General features: G+C 52.2%; 11 protein-coding genes across 11 annotated transcripts; 3 read left to right on the forward strand and 8 right to left on the reverse strand.

Annotated features, from left to right (window-relative positions):
* Positions 1–233: 233 nt before the first annotated feature.
* On the forward strand, positions 234–686 carry K489DRAFT_406925 (DUF1763-domain-containing protein; the record flags this gene model as incomplete). Its single annotated transcript, XM_033607308.1, has 2 exons — positions 234–520; positions 590–686. The coding sequence occupies 2 exons, from the start codon at positions 234–236 to the stop codon at positions 684–686; spliced, it is 384 nt and encodes a 127-aa protein (XP_033463175.1).
* A 501-nt stretch (positions 687–1,187) lies between these two features.
* Positions 1,188–1,861, reverse strand: K489DRAFT_386594 (phospholipid methyltransferase; the record flags this gene model as incomplete). The annotated part of the gene is made up of 2 exons (XM_033606239.1): positions 1,188–1,744; positions 1,813–1,861. The coding sequence occupies 2 exons, from the start codon at positions 1,859–1,861 to the stop codon at positions 1,188–1,190; spliced, it is 606 nt and encodes a 201-aa protein (XP_033463176.1).
* Positions 1,862–2,299: 438 nt separating this feature from the next.
* Positions 2,300–4,533, reverse strand: K489DRAFT_376545 (uncharacterized protein). The gene is made up of 3 exons (XM_033603943.1): positions 3,993–4,533; positions 3,676–3,818; positions 2,300–3,621 (listed from the first exon to the last, which is right to left on the reverse strand). Exons 1-3 carry the CDS (start codon positions 4,248–4,250, stop codon positions 2,463–2,465), a joined length of 1,560 nt encoding a protein of 519 aa, XP_033463177.1. The 5' UTR covers positions 4,251–4,533; the 3' UTR covers positions 2,300–2,462.
* A 1,653-nt stretch (positions 4,534–6,186) lies between these two features.
* Positions 6,187–7,043, reverse strand: K489DRAFT_297837 (uncharacterized protein; the record flags this gene model as incomplete). The annotated part of the gene is made up of 3 exons (XM_033600343.1): positions 6,187–6,469; positions 6,534–6,841; positions 6,906–7,043. Coding segments are annotated over 3 exons (729 nt in total), but the record flags the coding sequence as incomplete, so codon positions are not given.
* Positions 7,044–7,752: 709 nt separating this feature from the next.
* Positions 7,753–9,840, reverse strand: K489DRAFT_376547 (uncharacterized protein). The gene has a single exon (XM_033603944.1). It carries the CDS (start codon positions 9,814–9,816, stop codon positions 7,915–7,917), a length of 1,902 nt encoding a protein of 633 aa, XP_033463179.1. The 5' UTR covers positions 9,817–9,840; the 3' UTR covers positions 7,753–7,914.
* Positions 9,841–10,109: 269 nt separating this feature from the next.
* Positions 10,110–11,097, forward strand: K489DRAFT_376548 (60S ribosomal protein L6-like protein). Its single transcript, XM_033603945.1, has 2 exons — positions 10,110–10,237; positions 10,330–11,097. Exons 1-2 carry the CDS (start codon positions 10,124–10,126, stop codon positions 10,816–10,818), a joined length of 603 nt encoding a protein of 200 aa, XP_033463180.1. The 5' UTR covers positions 10,110–10,123; the 3' UTR covers positions 10,819–11,097.
* Positions 11,098–12,112: 1,015 nt separating this feature from the next.
* On the reverse strand, positions 12,113–13,282 carry K489DRAFT_367396 (uncharacterized protein; the record flags this gene model as incomplete). The annotated part of the gene is made up of 1 exon (XM_033602859.1): positions 12,113–13,282. One exon carries the CDS (start codon positions 13,280–13,282, stop codon positions 12,113–12,115), a length of 1,170 nt encoding a protein of 389 aa, XP_033463181.1.
* A 919-nt stretch (positions 13,283–14,201) lies between these two features.
* On the reverse strand, positions 14,202–15,511 carry K489DRAFT_108334 (uncharacterized protein). Its single transcript, XM_033598870.1, has 3 exons — positions 14,947–15,511; positions 14,591–14,893; positions 14,202–14,533 (listed from the first exon to the last, which is right to left on the reverse strand). The coding sequence occupies exons 1-3, from the start codon at positions 15,284–15,286 to the stop codon at positions 14,328–14,330; spliced, it is 849 nt and encodes a 282-aa protein (XP_033463182.1). The 5' UTR covers positions 15,287–15,511; the 3' UTR covers positions 14,202–14,327.
* On the forward strand, positions 15,512–16,336 carry K489DRAFT_108333 (uncharacterized protein). Its single transcript, XM_033598869.1, has one exon. The coding sequence runs from the start codon at positions 15,737–15,739 to the stop codon at positions 16,241–16,243; it is 507 nt and encodes a 168-aa protein (XP_033463183.1). The 5' UTR covers positions 15,512–15,736; the 3' UTR covers positions 16,244–16,336.
* A 50-nt stretch (positions 16,337–16,386) lies between these two features.
* K489DRAFT_331880 (uncharacterized protein) lies at positions 16,387–17,322 on the reverse strand. The gene is made up of 2 exons (XM_033602148.1): positions 17,060–17,322; positions 16,387–16,990 (listed from the first exon to the last, which is right to left on the reverse strand). Exon 2 carries the CDS (start codon positions 16,836–16,838, stop codon positions 16,539–16,541), a length of 300 nt encoding a protein of 99 aa, XP_033463184.1. The 5' UTR covers positions 16,839–16,990; positions 17,060–17,322; the 3' UTR covers positions 16,387–16,538.
* Positions 16,387–18,219, reverse strand: K489DRAFT_350505 (alpha/beta-hydrolase; the record flags this gene model as incomplete). The annotated part of the gene is made up of 3 exons (XM_033602424.1): positions 16,387–16,990; positions 17,060–17,506; positions 17,573–18,219. The coding sequence occupies 3 exons, from the start codon at positions 18,217–18,219 to the stop codon at positions 16,825–16,827; spliced, it is 1,260 nt and encodes a 419-aa protein (XP_033463185.1). The 3' UTR covers positions 16,387–16,824.
* Between the last annotated feature and the right edge of the window lie 3,741 nt (positions 18,220–21,960).

Below are 21,960 nucleotides of genomic sequence, written 5' to 3' on the forward strand. Positions count from 1 at the left end.
TCGTGACCTTGTATGCTCTGACAAGTGATAATGCAGAGGCTGGTCTCGCGCTATATTTGATGTTTCCTGATCCAGATAGTGTCGGTAGTGTCGAAATTCTAATGAAGTTCGTGGATTTGTGCCGGAGGACAGTGTCCGACACGTTCCGCTTGATAAACCTCCGCGTGTTAGGCATTAGGTCCCAAGTTGGAATTTTTTAAGCAGCTTAACTTGAGAGCAACAACAACATCAGGATGAGCGCCACGCGCGCAGAGATCTTGCTGGCATATCGGAAACTCTATCAACATGCACTACGGGCGGTGAAGTACACCTCACCGGATTCGATAGTTGTTCGAGAAAAGCTGCGTCACGCGTTTCGCGAATCCCCTAAGGAGAGTTTTGATGCTGCTCGGATTGCGCGGACGATGGAGTTTCTCGACAATGCTGCCCGGATGAAGGGTCTCGAAACCAAGATCGTGAAGAATCTCATCCACATCGCGTGGGGCAAGCATAAAATGACATATACTTTGAATCCGGCAATGTAAGAATCCCTCTACTACTTCAATATTCGTCCAAGAGTGGATGTTAATGTTGACCATCACTGCCATAGGCACGCTTCCGATAGATTGCTACGAAGACAGGCTTACGACCAGGTCGATGCCACGGTGGAGAAGCTCAACGAGAGTATGGGACTTTGCTTGCGATGACACCTATGCCGAAATTCTACATAACTTGATCACCAGAATGCTCGCACACACTCATCAAGGCTGTCTACCAACCTCAGGGGCGCCTGCAGCTGTGAGGCTGGCACTGGACGAACGAGGTTCTTGTATGACGAGAGGAACTTTTCTATCGTGGTTGCCAAACGCTTTTTGAAAACAAATTTCTATGCACCTAGTTTTACTGGACGCTGTGATCGTAGAGCAATTTTTGTCCTGATGAATGAGCCATTGTGAATGAAAAAAATTGGGTTGTCGCATAGGGATTTTGCGCTTCATCGCGCTGTTGCATTGGACTTTGGTGGATTCGGAGCAATATCGCGACATGGTTGGCGTGATGGCTGTGCGAAAGAGTGTTGATGGTGGAGTGCATTGGTCGAGGTAACCAGACTGCTTGAGACAGTTGTGAAGTCTGGATCTTCATGTTGAATGAGATGGGCCTTTCCTTTCATGTGCTTCGGTGAGACAGGAGATGCGTACGGAATAATCTCAAAGCTTCTTCTTGCCCTGCTCTCGCTCTCTCTTCGCGTAGATCTCTGCGGTGAAAGGGTCCTCGAAAGCCAGCGCAATCTTGTAAACAACCAGCACAACTACTGATAGGACAACGCCCGCAGGCTTGCCATACCACAGAGCTGTACCAAGGAAGCTCATGGTGCTGCCGTAGTACATGGGCGATGCAGTGACATTGAAAGGGAAGCCGGTCACGATATGGTCCATGAGGATGCCAAAGTAGTCGCCGAGGTAAGTACCCGTGACGCCGAGAGCCCACATGCTGCTCAAAACCAGAACATTGCCGCTCAGCACCAGTCCGACGGCGAGAGCCTGCGAGACGAAGCCCAGAAGGGCTGGATGAGATGGTTGAGCGCGCAGAGCCTGCTCGTACAACGCATCCCGGAACAGACCCAGGAAGAAGATGGCTACTGCGAGGCCATAGCAGCCGTAGCGGGCATTGCCACCAGCGAGATTGGTGATGGTCTTATTACTGTATTCCAGACGAGCTGCAGTGTTCCAGAAGGTAGGATTGAAGACGATACACGCTACCGCAACTGTTTGAAACAAGCTATCCGTCAGTAAAAAGTTTCTCTTCAGGGCAGCGTGTGTGAGATGAACGCACTCCAGAAGCTCGGCTGAGAGAGGTCGACGTATTCTGCTATTGAAGTCATCTCGTCCTGGAAACTAATGTAGTTGGGTATTCTGTCTGGTTAAGAGTACTTTTGAGTTGATGATGAAGAATTAAGAAATATAATAAGGGCTGTGAAGAAGTTCAACGTTGTGAGGAAGCAAGCAAAAAATTGTTACGTCAGAAGCCAAGCTCGGTGTACCAATTGAGCAGCTCTTTCTCCGATCATTTGAGGGACTTTCCAGCTCGTGCGCATGCGATATTTGCGCATTGCATGCAATCTTGGACTCCCTCCGTGTTTCGCACCCGCGATTTTCACGACCCAATCGATACACTTCAGAACGGTTCTTTCTAACTGCTTCTATAATGTGTGATTCTCGTTAATATCATCTGCAATCAACTGTGATTCGATGTAGCTCAATTGGCGCCGATCTTGAGCAGGGACGTTTACTCAATACCTGAGTTTGCGGACAGGGTACATTTTTGTTGAGCCAACTTCTCATTTTCATTCCAAATAGTCTGTGAATATATAGATGCAGATATGCACATACAGACCGTAAGGTGGTCACCGAAAAAACTCCAGCCATTTGGGTGTCTACATAGCGCAGCTCCTCTTATCCTCGTAAAATGCGCCGTTTCATTATTCATACTCCATTTGATGCACAAGTAAATGGGCCGCCGAAGGCATTGGACCTATAGCCTTCAAGAATGCTCTCCACTGAAGCGTAAGTGCCTGCAGTCAAGAAAAGCAAGCCGATGAGGATTAGCACGACATTGAAAATGGCGCCGATGACACCTTTGAGACCACGGTTCCTGGGATGCCAGAAATCATCTCCGTGATCAGCCTTCCTCATTCTTAGATAAGCAACACCCCAGAAGATGAAACCAAAGAAGCTGTCGAAAAGCGAACTCATCAGAGCGAGCAGGTCGCTGAAGAAGGGAATGACCTCGGCGATGATGAAGGCGACGATCCAAGTGAGAGCGAGAATTCCAGCCCATGCAAGCCAACCCACGACTGTGTTGCTGCCCATATGACGGGAGCCCTTGAACGCGCGGAAGAAGATGAAACGCGCCGAGACCGATGCGTATAGAACACCAAGGAAGATCAAAGTCGGAATCATGAAACTGAAGCTGAGCTTTTTGTAGAGCTCGTTGCCAAGCGAACCGAAGGCGGGCGCGGTGTTGTAATTGGTACCGGTATATCCGTAAATAATGCCACCCACGAGCGAAAATAGAATGACTTCTGCAATCGTGACCGCCCACAACGCCTTTGGGAAGTCCTTGGGCTCTTTCATCTCAGCAATAAAGGATGGAATCGTGATTTGTCCGATGAAGGTATAGCTGATGTTCATGAACGCGTTCATGCCGTACACGAAAGTAGTCGAAGGGGGCGGAATCGCCCATACCTTGACCGGACCTTGCGAAGGCCACTCCATACCCGCAGCTCCACCAGGATGATCCTCTATGGCTGCGAAGATGGTAGCGAGGAGAACGGATACGAAAGTGAAGAACGCAGAGGCCGCAGCGAGCTTCGAGAGGGTGTTGAAAGTTCGCGGCATTGAGCATACCCAAGACACGACAGCCATGATGGCACTGTAAGCCACAGTACACAACCTGGCGTTGTTTCCATCGGTCATGGTATTGAGATACTTGGCGCCGACCAAGCAGTGGAATCCCTGAATAAATGTGTTGTTGAGGATGAACATAAACGCTGTGGCATACCATGCCCATTTGCCTCCGCCGAAAAGCATTTGACCGATATCGCAAACGTCTTGCGTTTCCGGATGACGCATGCAGAACTCCCTGTGCGAAGTCAATACATGTCAATGTGGCGGTAGATGTTGAGAGTAGTCTCACCAAACGATGAGTGAAGTGTACAGCACGAGTGCGGCGACGACGACAGTCAAGATCAGACCGGGCACTAGACCGAGCACGGAGTACGAGTATGGGAACGACATAATGGCCAAGCAGATGTACTCAGCGAAGAGCAATGCTGCGGTCTAGTAAGAATGTCAGCAGTGATACACATGAGGCGACGATGTCTCGCTATGGCTTGAAATTTCGTGCGAATTCAATGTCAAGACCAAAATCGGTGGAGAAAAATATCCGGAGATTGATGGAATAGGACATAGAGGTATCGGCAGGATATGGGCACAAAGAAAAGCACGTCGCACCTTTTGCCAGCTACAGGTCCTGTACTGGATCTCATTACCGGACTCGGCATTTCTCTGCGCGTCCAGGTAAGACTGCGGGTTTTCGTCATCCACATCTGGACTCGAGGCTGATTTGCCAGCGATGGATCCAGAGATAGAAGCTCGGTTTCGACCACCGTCGATGCGGCTCATCTTGCGATGCGTCTGGTTGCCATTCTCGACATCTCCTGCAGAGGTACCAGCAAAGTAGCCCTTATCGCCGAAGTTTGGGTCTGCCATGACGGGATTGGATCTCAAAGGACGTGTCTGAATGCACGCAATCCTCTTTCAGGCACCTGAGCCAGCCGCGAAAGAACCGAGGAAGTGGAAAAAGACGTTGGCGACGGAAATCAATAGCATTTAGATGATTCTGCGATTGAAGAGTCCAGAGTGACTTCTTGACAAGGACACTTGACAGGTATCGAGGTCCACGGGCGAAGAAGAATAAGTTGAAGAAGACAAAGGCGGCGCCCGAGGGAGAGAATGCGCAGATTATATGTATACCAAGAGATGGAAGTCAAAGGATTGGGGAGCTAGAGGGGGCCATGCATGGATCTAGTGGAGAAGGCCGAAGAGGCGCGATGCTTGGTGAACGACCAAACTGACTGGGCGGTTTCCTCAAGCTTTGGGCACAATACAGTACAAATTCCGACACCATCTGGGCGGAACGGAGTGTAATTCTCATAGGGCGGGCGAAAAAGTCAATCGTCTGACGCTAAATGCACGTCAACGGCGAATGCCCACGCGATGCAACGGCCTCCACGTCGAGATCCTGGTCGTACGTGTAGTTCTACTGTAACCACCCTCGGCTGGATCTATCTACCTACCTAGGTAGGTGGGTAAGTACACGCGTTTCTACTGGTCAATCGGAGAGCATATGTGCGCGAGGGAGGACTCGCCTCATGCTTCTATCATGTAGAAGAAGTCCTGCGTGGGCAATCGTGCCTAACCCGGCAAGTACTGACATTACAGTGCGGGAAGACATCGGTTGAGACAGACGGAACGCAGACGGTGGGGAGTTTCGAACGGTTCTGAAGGACAATCGAGTGGAGTTGTCGCAATGCCAATCCTTATCGCTGCCACTTCACCCGTGAGGAACAATACCGTGATGACGCTGAGCTGGGCAAAGATTACCGACGCGCGCTCGCATGTGTCTGCAACCACAACGTGTTGTACAGAGAGATTTCGCCTCTCGGCCCTCCAGGGCTGACCAGATGATGCCGTCCGCTGATTATCTAACCGGAAGATCTAGGGGACTAACGGCCAGTTCGCACACTGATGACGAACGGCTCGTCCAGTGGCTTGCTCGGTTTACTTACACGCACAATGGTGGGACATGAGTCTTTCGTTCAAGTCAATAGTAGAAACGTATCAAAGAACTCTGTTATGCCCCAGCATTGCTCGAAACACTCACAGAGCAGCGAAATTAACAGGATAGCACGATATGTTGCATCATCACACCGTATGTGAGTCTCCAGGGCCGCTGGACGAACCTTGAAAAGCATGGATGTGCGGCATCCCATCGTGCACATGTGGCGTGGAGTGGCTTGCACCTAAGCCTCTTCGTCTTTAGCTTGGCGTCTTGTATGCTTACAGCCGATCTAGGGCACGTGACCCCGATGGCACCATTTCCTGTCACTGCAACTGGTTGGAATATTGGAAGGCAGCATATACAGATGTCCTTCCATCTTAACTACAGCAGCACTATCATACGCATGTACGATGGTACGCGGTCTGTACAAATGAGGTGTGCGTATAATATACACCGCCTGCGCAAAAGTCAACGTCACGTCCACTTCACGCGTTTCAGCTTGACGAACAACGAAATCCGATAATTTCTGGACAAGATAAATACCAACGCCAAACTTCATCCATTTGAAAACATGCGCCCGCCAAGCAATGCTTCTCCACCGTCGTCTCTTCCCCGCTGTCTCTCCTTCTTTCTCCGTCCATAATCGATCCACATTCTCATCCCACAAATTGGTACGAACCAGGTCCTGGTCAAACATTCTTCCGTTAGTTGCGACGAAATGGAATGTGAATAGCCCTGAGTCCAATCGTTCAGCTCGCCACCGCTGCTCGCGACCTACAGCTGCAGAGTATCATGATGACGAAGCGGATTCCGCCCGGCAGCACAAATTGGCTCCCTTCCATTGTTGTTATGCACCGACGGGTCTCCACTGACGTTCCACACTGCAGCCTTGATGATCGTCAGAATGATTTCGAGATCGCATTCTTCGACAGGAGAATAGATCATCACAAAATCCCGAGGGACAAACCGCTCGAGCCACCCGCCGCGGGCTAAAGGGTGACGCTCGCCCCATCCGGCTTCGAGGACGATCTTGGCATCGGCAGGGTGCAAAGTCATGTGCAGCGATCCGTCACTCGGATGGGCATGGCATACCTCACCGCGGCAGGTCACCGTAGCTGGCGAAACCGAGAAAAGTCCTGTGTTATGTCTTTCACGCTCTCGTGTCAGCTAAACGTTGCGTATAGCAATGAGGTGATCTGGATTCTGCTTACTTCTCAAAGCATGAAGTGCCAACAACAAGACTGTTGCTGCATGCTGCCAATTCCGCAATCGCCGATTCGATTTTCTGGAACATCTCGTCACTGGCCTTTTGCGTGACTTGCCTGTGGGGTGCTATACCTCGGACTTCAGGACGCGGCGCTCTGCGTTGCGGTAGCGTAACGAGGTTCCCTTTCAGTGCTCTGGAATATAATGAGACTGGGATCGGTGCTAGCGGGTCCTTCAAAGCGAAAAGACCCAGGACCTTGATTCTGAGATAGCCCGCAACTGTAGATGGTGTTCCGCCTGGGCCCAGAGCGATCTGCTCGACGTCGTTCATTAGCGTTATTCCCACGCTCAAGGATTCGCAGAAGACGCCAACTCACGAATGCAGCATAATCCTTCTGAATTTGGACCGCACATTGGCCTAGCAGTGCCGTCATTACAATCACCATTGCCGTTCCGACCAGCAACGAGATTGCCGGCGTACTCCAGAAGCTGCTCTCCGCCATGATCGTAGGCTGACCCAAACTAGAGTACGACATGGCTGGCAACATGAGGATTGCTGCGCCTGGTTTGTTCCTTCACACGCTGCGGAGAATGGAGTGCTTGATGTCTCAGGGCCCTGAACGAGTGAGAATGCCCACCTTTCAATGGACGTAAACCCTTGACGTCAAATACTGCAGGCTTTTCTGTAACAGAGCAAAGCTCAAGGACATTGGGTTGATTACCAAAGATCGAAGGAGTTCTCACGTATATATATAACGATCTCTGCAGTGAGGTCCCAAGACATTCAACTCATCTCCGCATGCAAGCGGGTTGGGCATCATGTGAACACTAGTAGCACCACAAAAAGGCCCTGCAGACATACAGCCGCCACTCGGGGAGCTGCCATACTTGCCGTAAAAGGTCTTGAGCAACGCAAGTACGTACGTGGTATCACCCCAATGGCTTGTTCGAATCTGTTCTAATGTCGAGACGGTCCCGCCACGGCGACGTGGTCCGACGCGTCTAAGTTCTGGCTCACCGCCAAAAAGAGGCACGAGGACAGTATTGGCGACACGCCGTCGGATCTCTAAATGAGCCGCCGCCAAGAAAACGATATTTCGATATGCGGCGAAACATTACCCTCATCTGAGGGGGAAAATCTCGTGAAAGGATCTCACCATGCCCGCAGATTCATGTTACATTTTACTCCACAATCTCGTTCGCTCGAACGGCCTCGATTTCTTGAGTTCTTCCTCTCGGTGCCGGAGCAGTGCCGGCATTGCATTAGTCCTCATGCATATTGGACGCTAACGAAGACCCTGAGGCTTTTGCAAAAGATTTCAATGTACAGCATACAGCACCAGTTGAGCACCTGGGCAGTTACCATTTTTGGCTAATAGTAGAGGTCTATAGTTTGGTACTCTTCACGAGACCCTTTTTAATACCGGTCAATTCACCGCCATAGCCACCACGACCCTCGCCGCCCTTATAGATGGGTTTGATGGACGCCAACTTCTTCTTCTTCTCTTCGTACTTCTTTCGCTTCTTCACTCGGGGGTTGCGCACATCCTTCTTGCGGTGCGGTGTTAAGCCTTTGTTTTTTTCGATCGCGTAAGAGATTTTGCGCTTGCCGTCTTCGCCGACTGTCTCCTGCTGCACGACCTGTCCACCTTGTAGTGCTGCCTGCCGTTGTGCATCTGCGAGGGCTGCCTTCTCACTCTTCTTTTTGTTTGTTCGCGCGGCAACAAGGTCGTAGTATTCGTCGTCTCCCTCGGTTCTGATCTGTTGAGCCTGACGATGGTCCTCATCGTCACTGTCGCCGCCTAGGTCGTCGCCAATATCTGCAGTGCGCCGGCCACGTTTCTCGGCTTCCGCATTGAGTCGAGCTTGGCGATCTCGTAGACGCTCGCGGTGCGGAACGTCGTCGTCGCCTCCGACGTTTCGACCAGCTGCACCTCGTTTGTTCGCCTTCTGGGCAATCTGAGAGGCGTAGAACCGTAGGCTCTTCTTCCGCTGGGCTTTTTCTGCAGCTTCTCGCGCAGACATGGGTGCCTCATCTCCAATGTCTGAGTCATCGTCAGCAGTCTCGGCAGCTTTTGGCTTGGCCCGCGATGATTTCTTGGATGTCGCGATCAGGTCATCAAGATCCGCAAGCTCGAGCTGGGCCTGACGCATTCGTTTTGACAGCCTTTCCGTCTCCGCTGCTTGTACTGCCTCAGCGTGAAGTTCCGCACGAGACCTCTTTGTCCTCCGCGCAGCCTTATCCTCACTCGCTCCGGCGCTCTCGGAGAGACGGTCGTCTGTCCTCGAGCGCTTGGCTGGTACGGCGACCGCTGCTGCCTCGACTGCTTTCTCCGGCTCCGTATCACGTAGGAGCGTCACTTCCTGCCATAATGCTCGGCATTTGAGTAAGTCATCCATCAAAGGATGGTTCCTTAGCTGGGACGCAGGGAAAGGGGCAGCATCCACTTGAGTGGTCGCAGCAGGTGATGCGAGAAGGGCAAAGTACATGACCAGCGATGCCAGGTAAGCACTCAACGCTCGCAATTTTATGGTCCCCGTAAGCGAAATATGTTTCGAGTCGCGCAACCTCGCGCGTTGTTCCCGTAGACTCAAAAGCTCCTTACTGAGAAGCTCGAATTCCGGATACCGAGTCTTGAGCATTTTCAGCCTCTCGGCTGGACCGAGATCAGAAGAGACATGCAGCTGTGGCAGAATTTCCGTGACCGTTGCTTTGATGCTACCGGTCTTCTGTAATGTCTGCTCCTGAGCCCATTCGTCCTCGTCAAAGCCATAATCGGCAGCTCGCATTGCTGCAAGCTGCTTCTTCTGGAGTCGCAAAGCCTCTGCTTCTTCCTCCAAAGCCTGTTCTTCCGTCTCAATCACATCTGCACCATATATGTCTCCACGAGAAGTGCCCCATCCATATTCGTCTTCCTCTGCATCGTCGCCACCACCATTATTCTCCTCGTCAGAATTGAGAGATGTAGCACCGTGCTTGGATTGGCGGCCTTTGTGGAGTGGCGCAACCGCATCTTGGTGTTCGTCTCCATCGGAATCCTCTTCGGAGTAGCCAAGGATCTCTTCATCGGACTGCTCGAGAAATTCCTCCTGCTCTGCGAGTTTGCGACGCCGCTTCACATCGGGTTCTTCTCCCAGCCGTACTTCATCTTGGTTGAGGTGAAATTCATCGTCCGAATCTGCAACATCGGCGAATGTCGTAATTCGTTTCCGAGAATCGCGCGGATCTAGCTCGACTGGAACTGCCGAGTCGCCAGATTTTTCTCCAGCTTTCCGTTTCTTAGCCATTGCGACGGCGAGATTGTATACGTCTCGGGCGTGATGCTAATTATTATCTTTCTTATCCGAACTTTTCATGGCTCGAGCTCGGCAAACCTGCCTTGTATCATCGGGGCATTCGTGAACAGTTCTGCGGCTGGTCCCGAAGCGCCAAGACCACACACAATTCCATTTCCCGTATCGCAGCTTGGCTGGCAACGAATGACACCAGCGACAGAAATTCAAACACCTCAATTACTGCAATTTGGTACGAAACTACCCAACATTGCGCATCGGTCCACAACATTAACAATCAATCATAGAGTAGCTGGTCAAGATGTCGGAGGCGCCACAGACCAAGAAGTTCCAAAAGGGCGAGCGGACCATCACACCGGCCTCGCAACAAGCCAGCAAATACTACCCAGCTGAGGACGAAGCACAGCCGAAAAAGGTATGGCAAATTGTTGCGCCGAAGAAGCAGAGTTGTCGCTCATCGGTGCATGCGGTGCTGTCAAAATTTGGTGACTGACAGACGGTATTCAGACCCGCAAAGCCATTCGCCCATACAAGCCCAGACCATCTCTTCAACCCGGCGCTGTTCTCATCCTTCTTGCTGGCCGATTCCGAGGAAAGCGCGTCGTTCTCCTCAAGGTTCTCGAGCAGGGTGTTCTCCTCGTTACCGGTCCATTCAAGGTCAACGGTGTTCCTCTTCGCCGCGTCAATGCTCGTTACGTGATTGCAACTAAGACGACTATCCCTCTCGACGGTCTGGACTCATCGATTGTCGAGAAGGTTGGTGGTGAGAAGTACTTCGCACGGGACAAGAAGGCGGACAAGAAGGGCAGCGAGGCCTTCTTCAAGCAGGGCGAGAAGCCCGAGAAGAAGGAGGTCGCCAGCGAGAGGGCAGAGGATCAGAAGAAGGTGGACAAAGCCTTGTTGGCCGCCCTCAAGAAGGAGCCGCTGCTCCTCGGATACTTGAGCTCGACCTTCAGCCTGAGGAAGGGCGACCGACCACACGAGATGGTTTTCTAAATGCATTGGTGTTGACGGGAATCGGGAAGCCGGCGGCGTTGTTGCACTTTTAGTACTCTACACCTCACAAGTCAGGTGAAAGTGCTGTTTTTTTGAATGAGACATCTTCGAAACCCAAAACGACCTCTCTTCACGCTCAACAGGCTTGCACTCGGCTGACCACTCGCCATGAAAACACTGCTTCGGAAAAAACAGGCGCAGGGATGACATGGTTGTGATTACGATGAACTTTTTTCTTTTGACGATCGGGCATATGTAGAGCAATGCATTGTTCAGCGCGAGGATGCGCGATCAATTTCAATTATGCACATAATGAGCATGTCGTGACGTCGACCGGTATTGCGCAGATATGTTGCGAAATCTCCACAGCACCCGACGCGACTATGATCGCCGCGCTCTGCCATCCTCTGCGTGGAGAGTGCGACCTCTCTGCAAGTCTTGGCAGACGTCCCCTCCCAGATAACCCCAGATGTCGCGTTCAGGGTTTTCCCATCAACCCTGCCCTGCTCTGTCGACACAATACAGTACGTCAGCTTCACATTACACTTCATCTGATTATATATCATGTACCTCGCGCTGTATAAGGATATCCACCACTCGCATCAGTAACAAACACAGCGATTGCTCTCGCTGTATTATCTCACAGAATGCATCTCGCTTGTTACAGTCGACTCGCTGCAGGTTTTGCCATACCCATAGTGGCCATAGTCATTACACCGAAAGATGGAGCACCTCTATTCCCGCCACGTAGAACTACGACTACCAAATCTGAGAAAGCTGAAGCTGAGCGATAATAACGTCCGAAATCATTATCGAAGTTTCGGTCTTCCCAGAAATGGCGTTTATGAGCAGTTTTGCACCGAGTTCGAATGATATTAAGCATATTTTGGAGAAATGATACAGCTAAACACGCCAAATGCCGTCAACTCTCGTGACGTCAATCCCAAAATACGTCAAGAGCCTCTTCGGTGACGAGGAGACCATCGCAACGACGCCGCTCCAAGAAAAGAACGAAGAACACCGCCCAAGAAGAATCATAAGCATAAATCAAACCGCCCAATGCAGCTTCGCATGGCTCTGTCGCGCAGCTCCCTCAAGTCCTTCATGCAAAACCCCATCGTCTTAAAACATACATCTCATTTGAACCATGCTCGCATCAAAGCAAAATACAACACAGGCGAGGTTTCCCGCTATCGCCGTGAGACTGATTGTCCGCGGCGTGATTGAGAGCGCTCCCGGCGATCGTCCCGCGTCCGACGGTCGGAACTTTCGCTGCCTGGAGAACGAATGATTGTCAGCATGTGGTGTTTCGGTAAAAAGCATGGGCAAGTCCAGAGGGGCATTGAAACTTACTTGCGCTGGTATAGTAATCTTCTGAGTAAGAATACTCGCTGTACCCTTCGTTTATCCTCTCCTGCTTTTTCTCCTCCTTGTCGTGTCTCCGTTTGAGACCGAGAATGGCCCAGAGCGCGCCCAGACCACCCAAGACTGCGAGGATGTTGAATCCACCGCCGCTCTTCTTTGACGCGGGCTTGCTTGTTCGTATAGGTGCGCCGTACCAGGTCCGCTTAGGTCCGCCGGATGTGTGGTGCGAGTGACGTTCGTATTCGTCCACCTCCGTCACTCGTTTCTTCTTGCCAAAGCCGAAACAGGCGAGGCAGCCGTCGATCAGGCCTTTCACGCAGCAGCAGAACAAAATGAAACCGAGGAGGCCCAGAGCTAGAAGGACACCGATGACAATGCCCGCGATAGCGCCGCCTGATAGTCCGCTGCTGGCGCTGACCTCCATTCCGCTGAGTGTCACGTTGGCTCCCGTGACTACCGGAGGGATGAATGCTACTGTCGTGGTGGGTGTGTTCGTTGCCGTGGCGGTTGTGACTCCGGAAGATGTGGGGCGGAGAGGTGCGCCAGGAGTAGCCATGCCCGTGGGCATGGTCGTCGGCGCGGTGTATGTCATGTAGAATCCAGAGCTTCCCCCGTTACCGGCAGGTGCGCATTGACCCGGTGAGAAGCAGTATTGATCGCTTGCGCAGCAAATTGACCCGCACGGCTGTTCACCGTGTGCGAATGAACATTGAGGATTTGTTGTTGGTGCTGCTGTGGCTACTCCAACTCCAACAACGTACGTGCTCATGGTACTTGTTATGGTCCTCAGATCTGTCTGTACGTAGGTCGTTGTGTAGTATTGCCAATATCCATTCGTGGCTGTGGCTGCCACCGCCGCTGACGGCGTACATAGCGCGATCGAATTGGCTGTGACGCAAGCCAGGCCTGCTCCGCAACAGTATTGTCCAGAGTAACCGCACGTTGTCCCGGCGCAGTCGTATCTTGCAAACAATTCGTTGTATGTGAAGCCGGCTTGCTCGGAGGGGTGTGGTTGGGGGTTCGCGAGGACGATTTGAGGTGTGATCAGGAGAGAGAGGGTGAGTCGCAATAGCGATATTGATGTCGACTGAAGGCGCATTGTAAGCTCTTCGCCGCTCGCTGGCGGTCTTGAGTTGGGTTTGGAATATATGTGGCCGCGCGATCGGGTTCAATCGTGGATGTGTTCGTATATGAAGCCCCACTTCTGGGCTTGTGCTGTCGGTCGTCGCACACTTCGGAGGCTTCGCGGATGTATAATATGTTGTCGCTGTTCGAACGTTGTATATGAATTGGTTCAACGAGCACTAGAATAATTCAATCAGTCCAACAAGCACGAGGAATGAGAGTGAAGTGGGTAGAACGAGTCAAGGGTGCGCCCAAAAAGTGCGCTGTATGCTTCTGGCAAGTACGTCGGAATTCGTGGCGGGGAGTCTCCCAGCCTTCTTTTTCGCACCAGCCGAATTGATCTCAGATTTTGGCCCTGCAGCTGAACGTTTGCGACGGTCAATAACGGTGTTGTGTGAAGATGGTTCAGGTTGATGGACGGATTTCAACGACTGAAGATGTTTGATCAGCAGGAACAACTTTCAACCAGCTCGTCGCCGTAAGGGATTGTCGTCATTCACAGTCCTCACGTCCCTTCAGCGCAAATTCGAGTCCGTGTCAACAATGCCGTTGCCAGGTCAATTGCGACCAGCGCCAGCGCCAGCGTCCACGGACGGGGCGGCCCGCTTCAACCCTCCACGGCTTTGAAGAACTCCAATGCCGAGTCGCTGAACTCGTTGACGCCACCCATGGAAGCAGCAACGCAAGTGTGCTTTTCAATCGTTGTGGATCGGAACGCTTTCTCCGAGTGAATTGAGCTACGCTCTGATCCGAAGGTCTCCTCTGCATGCTCCTCCCTGTGCAGCTAGCCTGTTCCTTTTGAGTAAGTTTCAGTCAAAGCTATCAAAGCTAACCTTCACCACAATGTTGGCTTTTACAGAAAGCTACGGGCAGCATTTCACTGTTGAGTGGACTTCAAGCAAGTTGAAGCACTTGATGCACGTTTGATGTTTGTTATGGGACGTGGCGCCAAGCGATTGTTGGAGGGGGAGAGAGATTGAGAGAAGGATATTACGACGCCGATGTGCATTCGAACGATATCAAATCGATCTTGATGGTTTCCCTCTGTACGTTTCCCCGTGCAGTTCCGAGACCTCTCGGTCAGCCAATTCGTAAGCGATGTTCGCTGGCGGCTGCGGCGGCGCTTGCGAGAAACCATACATCGGAGGTGGTGATGGGGATGGATAATTTGCTCCATACGGTGTATATGGATAGTATTGGTGAGCATGCGGTGCAGATTTGTTGACTAAGATGAAGTTAATATGATTCCGATGCGAGGTAAGGTGTCTGGAACAATTCTTACGGTTGGGAGAATTGTCTTTATATGGTCGAAGATCTTGATCCGAAGTCCTGGGATTGGTAACCAGGTTCTCGTTCTCGTGGCTAGTATTCTGTTTCCGCCGTCGCAGAAGGATTATGATCCCGAGTATGAGGATGGCGAGAACTGCAAGACCTCCGACGATACCGCCAGCAATGGCACCGGCATTGTTCGAGCTGGGACCGGCAGAGCCATTCGAATTCGAACTCGCACTCGAAGTCGGAGCATCTGAAGTAGAAGCACTCGAGGAGCTTGCGGAAGAAGCGACGCCTCCCGCGTTCGTATTACCTGGAGAAATCACGGTCAATAGAAAGATCAACGAGCGGAAACGTCAAACATACCATAGAGTGCCAGATAAGGCGCTGCGCTCGCTGGATTGTTCGACAGAAATGCAGCACTCAAGAAGGTCGAACCGCATGATCCAGCGTTGCACGGATTGGTCTTGCAACATCCCCAGAACGGAGGACTGGTCGCGGCGCAGGTATAGAATTCGCCTGCTTCACACTGTTGATCCGTCATGGAGCCATATTGAGCTGCAGGAAAGCTGGCAGGCTTCAAGTTGCCTGCCGGACAGCCGTTTGAGCCACACGGGTTACTGGCACAGCATCCCACAAACCGAGTCCCACTGTTGCAAGCGTAGAAAGTCCCGCCAGTCGGGCATGACATGCTCAGTTGCGACATCTGTGAGGTGCAGAGAGAAGGCTCTTGGTCGGTGTGATGTCACGAATTGTTTGGCAGGTGTGAAATTTGGAGTTGAAAACGTGCAGCGCCAGCGCATAAGGTGCGAACTTTCAGAGAACAGCCTCTCACCCTTCATATCAGAGGTTCCAGCTCGATTTGCAGCAGTGGCAGGGCACCTCCATGCCCCGGGAAGTACCTAGCATTTCTGCTTCACTCACAGATCGATAGATCATGTAAGAGCATCCCGTAAGTGCTACCCCTTGTAGGCTGGGATCAACTCATGGATGCGTCATATTGAAACGCATGCGATTGTCCTGTGGTGAAGACTCGTCGGCCTGCACAGGTATACGCTCTCAGACATTGCGCGGACAGCGATTCATAATCCCACAATAGTGACATCCAAGCTCCCGCGAAGATCGGGTATCAGTTGACCGCCAACCCATCCTGGGCATGCACAGCCGCAATGCCAGGAAACGAGCGGGAGGAGAAAAAGGCGATCAATCGAGCGGCTGTTGGCCTGGCCGAGTTGGTGGCGACGGGCCATCACACGCATGCGAGCAGCGCGTGAAAACGACCGCGGCGATGACGCCCACGACACCTTCGCGGTGCATTCGCAGAGGGGGTGTGAGCCGTCGCGCATATTGGCCCCATTTTGCCATGGCCACTAGGCCCAAAATACCATGGGCGCGGCGTTGGGCCCCGCTCTCGGGCGTATGCATCGCATTCCTTTGGGCGTTGCTCCAACGGTCGATTTCTGACAGGTCGAATTCCTTTTCCTGTGTGGAGCATGATTCATGCGATGTTGTTGCGGTCGACTCGCTGATATCGATTGCTGCGGGATGTGAAGCAATTAGGATTCTGAGCAAATCGTCATGCATCTACCGTGTTACGATCTCGCGCGTGGGCGAAGTTGAACATCGCCAGACGTACCACTGTGAAGGTGCATCTGTGCAGTGATAACTTTAGCCAGATATACCTGTCATACACGAGAGATGCGGACCTTACCTCCGCGATCGCAACCAGCGTTCTGTCACATGAAGGTTATCATTGTCAAGAAGCATCTACTTATTGATAACAGCCACACTGATTAAAAACATTATACATCGTCTCAGGTTAAGTCAATACAATATTATCTACATCGAGATGCGGAAGAGCTCAACACTCCCCGCACCAGTTAAAAAGCATCCCCCAAAATATATCGAAAATTGCAGACCAAGAACAGTCCGCCCACTCATCAATCGGGGTATCTTTTTCACAAAACTCGCTCCCACCGCCATTTTGACCACAAGGAAATAAATGTTGAAAGAATGGGACATGAGATCAAAGCCAGAATGGACATGCGGGTAAAGTCCGGCCGCGGTCCTTGAAGCTGGTTGATCCGAGAGAACATTGCGTAGGAGGGCGCGATTCGAAATAACCAAACGTCGGCCAGAGAGAGAGATCCTGAATATGTTGCGTGTGACATCGCGAATAGCAATCGATGTCCAATCTGACCTCTTGCATAGCACGTCAAAGTTGCATGTGCGCAACGATGATATTCAGACCGGCACATAGCCTCTATCCTGCCCGACCCAGTAGCCGGCAATCTCAGCGAGAATGTCGCTCATGATGGACGGGCTAGCCATCAAACCGTGACCTTCGCCTTGGAGTATGCGCACCTCACAGCCGCCACGGGCGTGGGCAGGGTCAGCCCAGCCGTCGCGGCTCGGAGGAGCGTTGGCGTAAGACGAACCCGGAATCGCCTGGGCCCGGCGATTCATCTGATCTGCTAACCAGCGGATGTTCGCCGCAGGAACCCGCTTATCCTCGATACCGTGTGTGATGACGATTTGACGTTTGATGTCGGTGTAGCGGAAGCCGATATCGCGATGGCGCTCCAGGCAAACTAGGAGATCGGTCGCCGGGTTACTGTCTCGTGTTGCCAGCTCCCATGTGCGTTCAGTAAGCCGACTAGTGTAATGCGCTTGTCGTTTCTTCTCGGTATGTTCGGCAGCATTCAGCGCCGACGCCGCATAGCTGAAGCTTGGGTCCGTCGGGAAGGCGGTCGCAGAAAGGACGAGCGAGCCACGCTTGAGAGCTGGGTCGAAGTCACCACCGTCTTTGGTGGAGTCGGAGTAGGCTTCCAGAGGATTAGCCGTCGGCATGAAGCGATCCATCAACATCATTGACTCGCGTCGATTGTCTTGACTGACTGATCGCTCGCGAGCCTGTGGGGAAGATCTCGGGGATTCGCCACTCTGCAACGGCGCTTTGATTGCGCCAGGCTTTGCAGCCCGCGTCTTTGACGATTTGGTCGATCCAGAGGTCGGTGACATGAACGCTGCATTGGCTGCTCTCAGTAATGGTGTCGGCAACACACGCAGAAATCGCTGACTGCGTGGAAGCCCGCTGGCTGGTGAAGCGGATGTAGTCTGATGCGGGACAGCTTCCAACTGGCTTGGCGGGATCCATGGGGCGAGCAAATGGACCTTCCCAATCAACATCTGGGGCAGGATCAGTGAAGTAGCAAGGGCGTAGATGGCGCCAGCAGAATGCGCGAGTATACTGAATTTGGTGATCCCAAGTTCTTGACAGATCGCCAAAATGTCGTCCGGCCAGCTCAGAGGACCACTTCTATCGTTCGTGGGGTAGGGACCACTGCCTCCAACGCCAGGACGATCCAAAGTGATAAGTCGAAGGCGCAAAGTAGTAGCAAGCTCGTCGTAGAATACCGTCACATATCGTGTCAAGCCCATCCCAACACAGACAAACACCACTGCACCGTTGGGATCTCCTACCTCCGAATACGCGATCTTGCGTGTATTCGTTTTGTTGTATACCATTTGTGTCAAGCGAGGAGAGTTGAGATACTCCATCACTGAGTCTTCTAGGCTGTCCCGTCGTTGTTGCTGCGGCTCGTCCTCGTTGAGGCGCCGGTTGCGCGCGTCGCTCATAGACTTCCGACGACTCTTCCTTCGCTCGAGATCAGTGCTGGGAGCGGAGGCTTGACGTGGCGACTTTTCTCCTTTGTCCCACCTCGTCCTTTTAGTCGACGATGGTGTGGCAAAGCTCTGGGCCGACGAGTCACCTTTCTGAGATATGTCTGAACTAGTGATGAACACGGACTTGCGATTGTTACGGTTAGGGGTCTCGTCTTGCATCGTGTCTACAGCGTCCGTGTACGAATACTCCAGTGAAAGCTTAGACGGCACATTCCTGTCTGAAGGTGCAGGTGAGGGTCTCCTTGGTGCGTGGTTCGTTCCGTTGACCTTCAATCCGGCGTCGTCTCGAGATCCAGATCTCGAGCCGCCAGAGCTTGTGTGGGAGTCCGCGAGTGATGCCTGCCTGACCTTGTCCGGAGCTGATAGTGCTCGATCACCAGGTGAGGGCCGGCCCAAGCGAGTTGGGGTGTTCTGTTGCGAGGCATTCTCGTTCTCTGCAGTCACATCAGATGATGGGAATGGCGGCGATGTGTACCCAGGGTATGTTTCACTGTTCACCCTTTGCAGCCGAGTCTCCCGCAGTTCTCGCAACTCTCTGATTCTCTTGACAGTCTCATCGTCTTCACCTAGATCGGCCCAGCTTGACTCCGGGATAGGCTTTGAACGGCGAGCGAACACGCTCTCCGATTTCCCAAATGCCAGCATCGATTTCTTCTTCGAGCTTTTTTCTTTCTTCTTCGACGGACTTTTGCTAGACTGGCGCAAAGAGGATGTGCGGGTAGGGATCGAATCGATGATTGGGCTAGCGCCGTTCGCTATCATTCGGGGCGGACTTAGCGATTTATCGCTCTGAGATATGGTATCGGCTGTGGATGAGGTTCGGGTGGTGCGCGGTGTCTCGTTGGGTGGTGGTATTGATGCCGCTGGAACCACAGAGTCACTGCTAGGAGTAATGTCTATTTCAGGAGCTAGGACAAGTCGGTCCTCTGGTTCGTTCACTTGATCAAGTGCTGGATCTAGAGTCGTCTCGTTCTCCGCGATTAAGGAGTCTCTGAGGAACAGTCGCGACTTCGGCGATACCAATTGGCTGGGTGACTTGGGCGCGATGATGATATGCTCTCCAGTAATTGGATAACCCCCCTCTTGCTCAACGCCCGCTCGACTAGGAAGTGTATTGAGGTTGGCTGGCCGGAGAGACTTCTGCGAGCCTTTGCGCCGCAACGCGCGAGTCGGTGTTTGACTTTGTGACAGTGGTGGTGGGATATCGTCCTGTATTCCGTATCTCACCCAGCTCTCTGCGCTCAATTTGTTCTGACGGCTAGCCTGAGTGCTTGCTGTAGAGAATGTACTGCCGCGCGAACTTGGCCTAGGTCGCAATGGTGTCTGTGAACCGACATTTCTCATAGAAAAAGATGGTGAAGATGGGCCAGGAAACTTTGGCGAAGTGGCAGCGATGATGCGAGTGTTTGCTGACTGAAACGATCCAGATGGCGGATTATTCATGCCCTGCTGTTCATATTCAACAGCGATCCCAATCGCTTGAGTGTCTGGATAAGATCGCAGCGCTAGATTCTGCCGCAGTGCGGTATTGGAGGTCGACCTGGGTGCACCACTTTCGGATCGTGCGTCCTTGGTCTTATGCTCGGATAGGGTTCGGGGCGATGATGATCGCCCAGTAGCGGAGGAATTAGAGGGCGTGGAAGTGTCTAGGGACGATATCATAGATGAGATGATTGCCGGGTCGGCGTCCGGTGCTGGCACGCGATGCGCTGGCCGAGCTGATTTGGAGCGCAATGAGTTGTCGGTTCTGTGATCGTTGCGAGCATCGTGGGTGCGGTGCGCGCCACTCGAGCGCGCGTCCAGCTGCATTTCATGGAGCCGCAGATTCGACGCTCAAACGGTTGCAACCGCATATGGAGCGCAGCGGGTCAATAGATTGAGGGCAGTAATCAATTCTTCGTTGTCGATATGGGATTGATGTATGTTCTGGACACTAAGATGTAGAAAGGTCAACGTACTCGCGTTGAAGATGGTGGTCGGTCCAGCCAGAAAGATAGAAGCGTGTCACGGGCCGTGAGTGTGCAGTACATTTAGCGATTGGTAGAGGCTGGCTGGGTCCCATTTAGGGATCGTTTTAGTGGGATACCCAGCAATGTGCTGCAATCTATGCTCGTCACCCGTCTGCAGGGTTCTTGATAATCTATTTCCACGCCAACTAACAATCACCTGGGCATAATAATGAAATTGTGGAGCAGAAGGTACTGGATGCCCTGCATGGTGGATACAGACCATCACGCTCTCCTCAATGCCCAGGTAGTAATGATTCATAGACATACATGCATTCAAAACTCAGTATACAACGGAGAATGCCGTGCGTTCAGAGATGCGCATCTTTCCGCAGTATTGAGCCACCGATCAGTCGTTGACATGATTGACAGTACTTCTCCCAATGATCACGACCGACTCATGGAGACAAATAAAGCCCTCTCGTACAACAAACGGGGCCCATGGGAGGTGTCTGTAGATGACTCAACTAGGGTGTATAAAGTCGCGATAGCAGGATGCTCTCGTTCATTCACAATGCTGCCGAATCAGGAATGTGATGATATCACGAAACCGCATCGAGCTGGGAGGTGTGATCTCTCTGCTGGAGGAGTTCTCAGGCTCTGGGCTGGGGATGCTGCTCGCATGATCAATCCATTCCATCATCGCTCCCACGGACTGATGGGACATGGACTGTACTGCACTGCGCGCCGTTCATGCAGAGCGTCGGAAAGTCCTCATTAACACATTAGCGGAGGTTGCATATGTCCACCCACCGGCAGTGTTGAGGGATCGACTGCGCTTGATTTGGGAAATTTGAGTTCGGGTCGCGAGATTGATTGCATGCATGGCACGTTGCCCTAGTGCAAGTCCATCGGTTCTGCGTGAATCCGGGCACGATCGAGCCTCCTGTGTAAGCACAGATGCTCCGGCAAACGCAGCACCGATGCGGCAGAATCCTCATGCGATTGACGATACTGTGTGAGATAGTTTGAGATGATGAAGCAAATACAAGCGACCGGAGACGAGTGACTGTTGTTTTGGAACCCGGCATCATCAGATATGGTTGGTGGGCAATTTCAAGGCCAAGTGCAGAGGGGACAATTCAGGGGCTTAACAAGGCCAGTGTCCCCGAACAAATATTGCAGCTTTCCGGACAAGCACACCTGGGCGTCCGCAGAGAACTTGTGTGTCCATTATAAACCTTGGAACTCAAGCGACGGTACCTCCAAGGCATTCTGCGGCTGTCTTGGCTATAGAAGCATCTCATCAGAGCCTTTACGGAGCGGCTAACGCTGCGTGCCTTACGGGGCAACTGATGTTGAGCACATGTTTCCTGTACTGTGACAATGAAAATAATTATACCACGCTTCTCTTTCTGGAGATCAGCGATGGAGACACGCCTACACTACTACCGAGGGAGACTGCCAGAAATCAACCACGACCGCGCTTGATTCGATGCAATGTCTTCAAAGGCAGCACTGACTACAAAGTAACGAGTCTGACTCTCCACCTGGGCATAACTTCATAACGCCAGCGACGGGGATCGTCATCTATCGATATTGCCGTTTGACCCAACATACTCTAATCTTCACACTTGACTAGCAGCTCACGCCGTGCACGGGTAGCACTTGTCATTTTTAGGCCATTGCGTTGATGGAAGCGCAAGAAGACGTTCTGCGAGAATCTCGTATCAACCGTGCTAATCAT

This window comes from Dissoconium aciculare (genome assembly GCF_010015565.1).
Source record: "Dissoconium aciculare CBS 342.82 unplaced genomic scaffold K489scaffold_2, whole genome shotgun sequence".
In the NCBI taxonomy this organism is placed as follows: Eukaryota; Fungi; Ascomycota; class Dothideomycetes; order Mycosphaerellales; family Dissoconiaceae; genus Dissoconium; species Dissoconium aciculare.

Excerpts from the sequence above, each read along its gene's own strand:
- K489DRAFT_108334 (XM_033598870.1), bottom strand. The coding sequence starts at position 15,286 with ATGTCGCAACTGAGCATGTCATGCCCGACTGGCGGGACTTTCTACGCT. Across the intron at positions 14,894-14,946 it reads GCCTTATCTGGCACTCTATG|GTAATACGAACGCGGGAGGC; the intron begins GTATGTTTGACG and ends TGATTTCTCCAG. Across the intron at positions 14,534-14,590 it reads TAAAGACAATTCTCCCAACC|TCAACAAATCTGCACCGCAT; the intron begins GTAAGAATTGTT and ends ACTTCATCTTAG.
- K489DRAFT_376547 (XM_033603944.1), bottom strand. The coding sequence starts at position 9,816 with ATGGCTAAGAAACGGAAAGCTGGAGAAAAATCTGGCGACTCGGCAGTT.
- K489DRAFT_376548 (XM_033603945.1), top strand. The coding sequence starts at position 10,124 with ATGTCGGAGGCGCCACAGACCAAGAAGTTCCAAAAGGGCGAGCGGACC. Across the intron at positions 10,238-10,329 it reads ACGAAGCACAGCCGAAAAAG|ACCCGCAAAGCCATTCGCCC; the intron begins GTATGGCAAATT and ends GACGGTATTCAG.
- K489DRAFT_108333 (XM_033598869.1), top strand. The coding sequence starts at position 15,737 with ATGCACAGCCGCAATGCCAGGAAACGAGCGGGAGGAGAAAAAGGCGAT.
- K489DRAFT_331880 (XM_033602148.1), bottom strand. The coding sequence starts at position 16,838 with ATGTGCCGGTCTGAATATCATCGTTGCGCACATGCAACTTTGACGTGC.
- K489DRAFT_376545 (XM_033603943.1), bottom strand. The coding sequence starts at position 4,250 with ATGGCAGACCCAAACTTCGGCGATAAGGGCTACTTTGCTGGTACCTCT. Across the intron at positions 3,819-3,992 it reads GGACCTGTAGCTGGCAAAAG|ACCGCAGCATTGCTCTTCGC; the intron begins GTGCGACGTGCT and ends CATTCTTACTAG. Across the intron at positions 3,622-3,675 it reads TACACTTCACTCATCGTTTG|GGAGTTCTGCATGCGTCATC; the intron begins GTGAGACTACTC and ends GACTTCGCACAG.